This window comes from Limulus polyphemus, unplaced genomic scaffold (assembly GCF_000517525.1).
Source record: "Limulus polyphemus unplaced genomic scaffold, Limulus_polyphemus-2.1.2 Scaffold9175, whole genome shotgun sequence".
NCBI classification, from domain to species: Eukaryota; Metazoa; Arthropoda; class Merostomata; order Xiphosura; family Limulidae; genus Limulus; species Limulus polyphemus.
Window position 1 is genome coordinate 15,280 of NW_013674785.1, and position 10,213 is coordinate 25,492.

At 34.6% G+C, this 10,213-nt stretch overlaps 1 protein-coding gene across 1 annotated transcript in view; it reads left to right on the forward strand.

Annotated features, from left to right (window-relative positions):
- LOC106475791 (mediator of RNA polymerase II transcription subunit 6-like) overlaps positions 1 to 9,525 on the forward strand; it is a 14,375-nt gene extending 4,850 nt beyond the window's left edge. Inside the window, exons 2-3 of the mRNA XM_013936468.2 lie at positions 1,248 to 1,407; positions 9,413 to 9,525. Coding sequence (XP_013791922.1) covers positions 1,248 to 1,407; positions 9,413 to 9,515 — 263 coding nt within the window. The 3' untranslated portion in view covers positions 9,516 to 9,525. The remainder of the gene's footprint in view (positions 1 to 1,247; positions 1,408 to 9,412) is intronic.
- The last annotated feature ends 688 nt before the right edge of the window (positions 9,526 to 10,213 follow it).

Genomic DNA, 10,213 nt, shown 5'->3' on the forward strand with positions numbered 1-10,213 from the left:
GAGTTTTACAATTTGTTTTCATATTAACAATGATACTAGTAGGACTAGGGGACACAAGTATAAATTTTGGCAAGGTAGGAATCATCTTCAGCTAAGACAGTTTTATTTTTCTGACAGCATGTTTGGCCTGTGAAATAGGTTGACTTCAGATGTTGTGGAGGCAGTAAATTTAAGTGAGTTTAAGAGAAAGCTTGATAACTATATGGATGATAAGGGCCGGCTTTAAGATTTTTTTTAATAGTTTTAGTTTAGTTTAGAAGCTGGGACAGCCAAGATGAACCAGTAGGTCCCTTGTTGTGTCTAAACATTATGCTATGTATGAGATTATTCCAACTTTATCACCATTAATAGAATAAATTGTAATTTTGAGAAGGAAAAATAATATTAGTGAGCCCTTGATTACTTAATTGCAATATTTTCCATCTAGAATTGTATTTATTTTTCATTCTTTATTTTTGTTGATCAACAGGACAAAGGCCTCTTACATCTTTTGTAGTGAATTTTGAAGGAAATAGAAAGAGAGAATACTATTTAAGATGAGGAAAAGAAAGACAATCTCCAGTTTAGACAGAGATTTTTCTAACTGGTATTAACTTATGGAGTGAGTTAGCAACTTATAAGAGTTTGAAAAAGAAATTGATAGTTCTGAGATGACAACTTGCTTCCTCACACAGTTTAGCAGTCTTCCACAGCCCTTCGGTGAATCAGCCAAAGAGATTTGCATGCCACTAGTCTTAAGGCAACTCCCATCTAATTTCACATGATTTTATGTGAATTGCACTACTACATGATGAGGTCATCATTTGACAAAAGTTCTCTACCAACAGGAGGTTAATAACTAACTCCCCTATGCATTTGCACTTGTGGATTTTCATTCTTCTCCTTGGCACTGTATTGACTAGACATATTTAAATTTCTTGTTTGTGTTCAATTTATTGAGATTTGTATTGTTAATGAGACTTTGATTTTTGTTTTCCTTAGTGTTCATTTTAAAAACTTTATTTATCATTATTTGTCAAATGATGGTGATTTATACTTAATTCAGTGTGGACATTGTTTATACTTAGGCCTTATTTCTGCTGTGGATTTTGGAGACCTGTAAACTGTCAGGGTCATTGCAGCCATTGTTCAATGTGTTGTATATTACCACTTGCTTCAGAAAAAAAAAACACTTTATAACCACCACAAAAAATATATAATTTAGGGTTTAGAAACACAACTATAGTTAGATCTTTTGTTTGTTTCAGATAATCCTCTTGGAGTATCATGGCAAGACAGTTCTCTTATTCCTCTTCTGAATCCTGGAAATATCATGGATTATTTTTCTAGTAGAAGTAACTCATTTTATGACCGTACTTGTAATAATGAAATTGTGAAGATGCAGCGTTTAAATCCTGAGCATTTATCGTAAGTTAATGTTTTACTTATTAAATTGCAAAAAATCTAAGAAAATTTTTATATTTCTCTGTTAGTTGTTTATTTTTTCCAGGTATATCACTTGAAGTGCATAGAATATGACTTTAATTTAGTAATTAAGATATTTTTAAGTTAAAGAATTAAAAAAAAGAATTATAAGCACATTTTGTTCCATAAATCAAGAATTTTGTTTGGTACTTTTCTGTGTAGAAAGTTTTGTTTGTTATTAAGATAAAATAATGATAGGGCTAAGCAGTCACAAGTCATAGATATATTAATCATGAGTGACTGGCATTTTCAAATCAAATTAAATAATCAAAATACAACACTTTACTGTACAGGGTCAAAAGATATTTACTGAAGTTGCACTTATAAAGAACAAACAAACTGTTTTGATGCACTTTCATTGTCTTTATGAGTGACTTATAAGACTAAGATTTCAGTATTTATACACTTGTTACAAGTCATCTGATATTATGGTCTCCATTATTTTCATCATTTATCTTTTGCTCTTTTCATGTCACCACACCAATACTGAAGTCATAAAAGAACACAGATTTCTACATTTTACACTTATATTTGCAGTGTTAAAAATGTTTACTAGACAGTAAAGTTTAAATAATTAATTGTAATTTATCAAAGATGTAGCAGTTGAAAGAGGATTTAAAACAAATACTGTAGATAAAACATTTAATAAGTTTAGTAAAAGTTCAGTGTTAGTTGAAAATACTATTTTTAAATGTTTATAAAAAAGGAAACTAAGTTTACCTTAAGTTCCTGAATTAACAGGTCAGTTATTTACTGTCTTTAATATACATCAAAAATTCCGTTCCCTCTATGAACAAGATTAAACAAATCTTGGAGAATATCAGTGATGAAACTAGCATTTATGAAAAAAAAAAAGTGTGAAAGTGGTGGATTTTATATTAACCCTACTGACACGAGTCTTCCTATGGTCACGGGTCAGAGTACCATCTCATTTCATTTGTAGATCATAATCAAAATTTTATTGAACTACTATTTTATGAATATGTGTCAATAAGTTTGATATCAAATTGTAGATTATAATTCAAATTTTAGTATTATACATTAGTTCATTTCTTTATTTAAATGTAAATATAAAAAAAAACTAAATATATTGACAAGCTAGAATCTGAGATAAGAACCTCCTGTCTTTTCTATTTTCTGAGATATTAATACATTTATTGAATCAACCAAGATGACTCTGCCCACCTCTTCCATTTTTTGAAAATACTTACTTACATACAGCCCAGTGATGTGTGTATAACCAATCAAAAGCCCAGAATGTCTCCCTAGTGGTTTTCTCGGCCTCTGTGAAGTATTTGCATGGGTAAAAGTTTTCTTTTCAAGCTAGATTCCAGGCAGTAAGGTATGACATTAGTGAGCTCAAAGAATCATATTTTTTTAGACCCAAATACAGCTTAGTTACTAAGCTTGATAAATTATAGTGGAATTCTGTGGTATTGATATAGTAATTTATGGTTTTTTGTTATTTCAAAATTCATATATAAAATCTAAAAAAAATTATGTTGTTTTACATCCTTCTTGTGCAAAATTTGATAAGGCTTAGCAACTTAAGCCAAGCAACAAATGAGTACAAAGTTCATAACTAGAATAATTGTTTTCTATACTTCATTATTTACTATTCTATGTTTTAAGAAAAAATAACTGAAATTTAAAAACTTGTTTGTAAATAGTAATAATGTATATACATGTATAATATATTATAACCAAAATGTGACTGTATTTTGCAAAACTCTGATCTACTAGAACACAGCTGAGACAGGTCACTTACATACTTACATACTTGGATACGGTAACATGAATGCATGTGCGCCGTGTCATTGCAACTTCTGTAATGTTAGTCAGGCATGGCTGACAGGTCAATAAAACAATAAAATGAAAATATTAAATATATATAGATGTATAATGTTAAGATATTTATGCTAGTTAGACTAAGTATTTGTGTTCTTGTGTTATAGGTGTAGTCATTCTAGAACAGAAAAGTGTAATTTTTTATGGTGATTTCGAGGTTGGTCAAATCAACCAAACCCATACATAGATGCAATAGTGAAAATAATAGATAAAGTTTAAAATTTTCTGATGCATAAAAATATTTTAATCTTAAAATCAAAATTACTTTGCATGTTGAATAGTAAACATTAAAAAAGAAAAAATGGATGAGAAAAACATTTCTTAAAAAATCTTAAAACTTAAAAACAAATCTGTTATTTTGATTATGAAAGCCTTGTAATATGTGCTGATAATATGCAAAGAATATCTAAAATGGGCAATTGAGAGTGTTATGTTACATAGAAGTGAATATTGAGAATTTATATAAATACATCCTTTTGATATAAAGAAGTAAAGACATAGATTAAAATTTGGATTATAAACTACAGTTTGATGCCAATTTTAATGACATACATTGATAATGAAATTGTGTAGTTAATTTTTAATCTAGTTGTGTAAAAATGTGTGACGTGAGCTTTTACCCACTTCTACACATACAGTTGTTAAGAATTAAGTTAAAACTTCAGGAGAATATTACTGTTTATAGAGAAATAACTTCACTAACTAAACTAAAGGTGTGAGCTTGAGAGAGAAAGATAAGAGGTCATAGTATTATATACCAAATTCTATAACACTGTATTCCAAGGATGTAGGGTCCACATATGACACTCTTGGTCAATCTCATTGAAACATAAGGGAGGTTGTTACCATGAAATATCACCTGACCTACCAGTCAGGGAAAAAAACTTGTCCATGGAGCACCAGTTCAAACAAAAATATCTTATTTTATATAGACATCACTACTCATTACTTTCCTTTGCTTATTTTTTTAAATTAAAAAACTTTCAGACCAAGATAAAACTAGATAGAACACTCAATGGAGACAGAACATTGCTGTATATATTCTTGCACAACATGTAGCATTGCAGTCTTCCATGTCCAAATATGTTATTTTCAGAGAATGGCAAGAGAATAACAGCAGCTAGAACAAAATCAACTTTACGATTTTTTTTACCATGTGTTATACTAAAACTGCACACACCCAAAAAATGATAAATTCTGAGATGAAAACTTGCCTCTTCACACACTTTGAGCTATCTTCCTCCATGCATCTGCCAAAGAGACATGCATGCCACTATCCTTGAGGCAACTCCCACCTAATTTCACATGATTTTATGTGAATTGCTCTACTGCATGATGATGTCATCATGTGACACAACTCCATGCACAATGTCTTCCCCCTATGTGCTTGAACTTGTAAGACTTCATTCTTGTCCTTAGCATTGTATTCTACAGATGTGTTTGAATTTTTCATCTGGGTTCAGTTTACTGCAATTTACATTGTCAATAGAACTTTGATTTCTGTTTCCTTTGGCTTTTCTTTCAAAATCTTTAATTTTTAGCCTCTGATGAGCAGCTCATAGAATGGCCCTGTGTTTGTTTTTTCAAGTACAAGCTTTTAGCTCATAGCTCCATCATCTCTTGACTGATTTGAGATATAATTACAATTTTTGACTCGGGAGGTCAAACCCCTTTGATTGGTGTATTTTATCATGTCCAAGATCTCATGGATTAATTTATTCTTATCCTGCCTAAAATAATTTCAATTTGAGGGTAGGTTGGTAGAGACCCTGATGAGTAATAAAATCAGATACACACGCGCCACAAGCTTGGTATTGCTGGCACACAAAAGTATAGCTCATAAAAAGGGAAACAAATGTCTCACAGATTAATTTACTCTAATCCTGCCTAAAAGAATTTCAAGTGCCACAACTATCGAGGATTCTCTCTTGTTTATTATTAGTTTGTTTCATATTTCTGATACCACATTTTACTTCAGCCTAGAATACTGAATTATATATATTTTTAGCTGTAGCATAGTGACTGATAGAATGGCTCTGAGTTTGTTTGTTTTTTCATGCACAAAAATTTAGCTTATAGCTCCATCTCTTGACTGATTTGAGTCTCTTCCATTTCTGCTTTTCTTAATTTATTCTTTTCATTTCCATTTCTCCTCATTCAAACCCAGTCTATGGTCTTTTTCACCTGGTCTGTGGTTGGCCATTGTTGATGTGCAGGATGTCTTCCTACATGTCTATCTTAGCCTGTCCTTCTTTGGTTTTCTTTGTCCTGTTTGTCTTTTTACATTTTCTTATTACATGCTCTTTTTTTGACTAAACATTGGCCCCTCCTGTGTTTGTTGGTATCCTAAAAACCTTTGCTTGCCATATTAACAACCCAGGGCTGATGTTCATATTCTTTGACTATTTATACCTGTTAGTCTATTCTTGGATATTTCATCTTTTATCTCCTTGACTGGGGGGACTTGTGATCTCAGTTCTTTCTTACACCCACTCAGTGTTGGGTACTTTTGGGGATTTTCTTCTTTTGTCTCAACAGAGTTCAACCTATATTCTTTGCTTGTGAGCTATGGCATATCTGTCCCCAGGTTTTACATTTTTGTTTTCTCCATGTGTGATAGTTTTTTTTTGCTTTGGGGAACTCTGGTTTCACTGAATTATTCATTCCTTTGGGGCATGCCCTCATGTACCTCCTACAGTGGACCTTGTGGACCTAAGGTTTTATTTCCTGGGGTTCTTTATCCTCTTTTGTGAGCCCCCTCCTCAATTATTTGTCAAGGTGACTGGACCCTGCCTGCTCTACTTCCTGCATTCCCTTACTGCCTCACAAACCAGATCTTTCTCTTCATCAGTGCTTCTCTCTCTGATTGAGGTACCTTTTTTGATAAGAGCAGGAATTCCAACATTTGGATGCTGGACAGGACTTCCTCCACATTGATGTGCTTGACTTTCTCACTCTTTGTTGGGCATGCTCCCATTTCTGCCCCTCCATATGATTCACTTGTTTATGTTCCACTCAGTCTATTCCTTGATCTTTTCTTGCTTCATCTGTCCCTGTGGCTCCTGTACCATGGCTTTTTTTTGGAGTGATAACTATACACATTTGAGCCTGTTCACATCATTTGCCAGTTGCTTCCATTTCGGTGGCAGACCACCTTTCTCTGTCAGTCTGTATTGTATCAATGAAGTTGCCTCTAAACTATTGTATCTTCTGTGGGGTTCACTCTTGGTTGAAAATTTATCTTTTGGAAGCTTTTGTTACCCTTCTCAATTCCAGGCTTCCTTTCTTATGGTCCTGTGTTCCTCATTAGACTCTGGCTGTCAATTTTCTCAGCCAAGCCTAGTCTTATGTCTTTCTCTGTGCCTACTCCTTTATTTGTCTCTTCCATATAGCCTTGGATTTTCACACTATCCTACTCTTTTGGGCCTATTTTTGGTACCTATTTGACTGTCTTGTTCTGCTTGATAGTTGGATCCCCCCCCCTTTCTCTCCCTACTCTCCCCTCTCACACTTCCCTTTTTCATAGAGGGATATTATCCCTCCATTCTCACACATGGAACTTGCCTGATCTGATGCCAATCAGGCCAGACTTTCCACTTATATGGTTATTCTCATCACATTTTGTTATTTGTTCACTATATTTGTCTATCATCATTTGTAACAGGTCTTCTGTCATTGGTGTTTCTGCCATCCATTTTCTCCTGGTAGTAATTCTGTGCACCACCTTTCTGCCTTTTCTCACCTGACTATTTATTGATGGATTCTTGATCTCTGTAGCCTCTCCCTTCTGATCCATCCTAAGTTCTCCTTCGTCCTCCTCACCCAACTCTCTTGCCTGAATGAGACCTTGTTGAGATTTTGCTTGATCTCTCCTGACTTATTTCCTCCTACTGCTTTCCTTCTGGCTGTTTTATCTCCTGATTGTTTTCAGCTTCCACAGGTTGCCATTCTTCAATCGTCCTGTTGTTTTTAAGAAAAATGCATATTATTTCTCTTTCAGAGCCCCTCTTTCATTCCAAAGGATCCCACCAAGTAGCTGGTGTTGCCTCACTGGATATACTTACCAAAAATCTGCATTAAGCCAACATAACAGAAAGTATATGTACTCACTGTGAGATGAGGTGTTCCTCAAGGCCACTTGAGGTATCCTCATGGTATATTTAATTATATATATCTATTCGCTCTTTTGTACATACTGAGAGAAGTTGTGTAGGGGAAACCTTGAGAAGGTGCCCAGATCTCCATCAGTCTGGAAAGGTCTTTTACTGGAGACAGTGCAATGGATGACTGTGAAACCATATTTTAAAAGCCAGCAAGCATGAGCCCTGATGTTGGTTTTTTGTATGACAGTCCATATGTACAGTATAAACAATAGAGCAAATATAGATACATAATTATATATCACAAGAGTTCTTCATGGTCTACCACCCCAAAGGCTAGGAACTAGTAAGTAGCAAAGATTTCCAGCACTCCACTTGATAAAGGGGCGAGAAGTTGGGTAGGGGAAACCTAGAAAAGGTGCCCAGATCTCCATCAGTCCAGATGGTCTTTTACTAGATACAGTGCAATGGGTGACAGTGAATGCCAATTTTTAAAAAAAGCCAGCAAGCAAGAGCCCTGGTGCTGATTTTTTTCCTATGACAGTCCATGGAATATGTACCCCTTTATCAAGTGGAGTGCTGGAAATCTTTGCTACTTACTAGTTCCTAGCCACTGGGGTGGTGGACAATGAAGAACCCTTACCAATTGAACTTAACTGTTGGGGATAGAAAAAAACAAAAAGGATTACCAACCTAGTGAGGATATGATGACTCCATTAGTGTTGTGTGGGTCACCTCTCAGTAACATGGATACATCTCTCATACCACCTTTACCCTTTTCTTGCAGCCTGAGTCTGTACAATAGAGTTCAAATGTGCAAAAAAAATACTTGAACCAATGCTGCCCTCCTCCTGCAGATTTGGTCTATACCATAGAATCTATTCAGCTGAATTGAGGTGTGCACTCACTATACAATACTCCCCTGTATCTGCTGGTGGTGTAAGTCCTGTAGGGTTTGACTGTAGAGTTGAGATGAGCACTTTGTACAAACCTGTGATGTAATACTAACATATCCTCCCCCAACAGCTGGTATTAGCCCCATAGAGTCTGACAGTAGATTTTAGTCATACGCAAGTATCCATGTTGCATAATGTGCCCTTCTCCTGCAGCTGAAGTCTGACAGTATAGTTGAGGTGAGCACACATATATATCACATGTGCTCTTCTCCCACAGCTGGTGTCAGTCCAGTAAAGACTAATGGTAGAGTTGAGGTGAGAATACAAGATATGATTTGGATCCACCCCAGTCACACCACAGATGGTCATGTTAACATTCCACCCATCCCTGCGAGACAAATTTGACTTCTTTGCCTCTTACCTCTTTCCTGTATGGGTAAAGAATACACTCTGGTCAAAGATGAGATGCGGTCTTCCACAGATGTGCCCCTATGGAGCCCCTGCTATCAGGTGTCACACCCCATGAGCTGTGAGTATCAGTCCTCCACCTTTTCAGTGTAGGATTCTAGCTAAAACTGTGTGTGAAGGCGAGTTATTGTCTTGGAAGTTAAAATTTTTTCTTACCTTAAAATATACTTCCAATAGATATTTACCTCCACATACGTTCCCACCCACTCTCATCACTTCTGGTGCACATTTACTTACTTGTATCACCAAAATACAAAGTTCCACAAATGTAAGCACTTAGGGGGAGTTATTGCGCATGGAGATGTGTTGCCCTCTTATTGGTGGAGAGCTTTTGTAGCATCATCACACAGTAGCACAAATCATGCAAAGTTAGATGGGAGTTGCCTCAAGGCTAGTGGCATAAAAATCTCTTTGGCAGATGTGCAGAGGTGAGTATCTATTTGAAATACATTTTTAGGTAGGGGATATGTTAACTTAAGAATAATACCACATTAAAATAAGAAGGTAGAACTCGTGGTATGTTTCTCATCTATGACCTGAATATTAGGTGTAACCTATGCCTAGTACTGATATTAAAAATGAAAGGAAAATGTAAGGTGGTATTTGAATTTAAAAAAAAAAAATTCTGTTTTTCAGAAACATGACTGGTTTGGAATACATTCTTCTTCATGTGCAAGAACCAATTTTGTATGTTATCAGAAAACAGCACAGACATTCTCCTACTCAAGGTGAACATTAATTCTTTTGTGGTTTTTAGATTTAAGTGCAGTATTCTAAAAAAAAAGCCATAAAATAAAAATGATTGAAAATATTGTCAGGTGTCTTACCTGTTTCTTATATTTAATAGATAACAGTGTTGGATTCAGAAATATGTGAGCATTTAATGTGCTTAGGTTATTAACCCTCTCGCCACGGGTATCTTTTACTGCGCATGATACAAGGTTTTAGTTTCTTACATTCAAAATTTTATTAAACTACTTTTTGTTTATGTTATACCAATTAGTATAGTATAAAACCTTAGCTAATAATCCATATTTTAATAGTATATAAGTTTTAAGTTCTTAATTTTATAAGGCAATGTTTAAAAAACTCCTGAACATCCCCAAGTGTGACACATGTGACGCTCTTTCTCTAGGTATCTTCTCATCTCTATTTTAGCTACCACCCCCTGAAACTATGAAATTAAATGTAAATTACTCACTATAAAATCATCATTGCTCAGACAAACTATAACTTTTATAGCTTTCAATTTTGTTTAGTTAAAAAGAGCTATCAAATAGAAAATTAGACCCCCCTCTTGCCACGCCCACCTGTTACATCCTTTCTTTTAGGATTTGTTAATAGTTCTCTCTTACGTTTGATTATATATTACATATAACTAATTGAAAGTCAAGGTTTTCATCTATCAAATGGCGTATTGTATAATGTTATATTCTG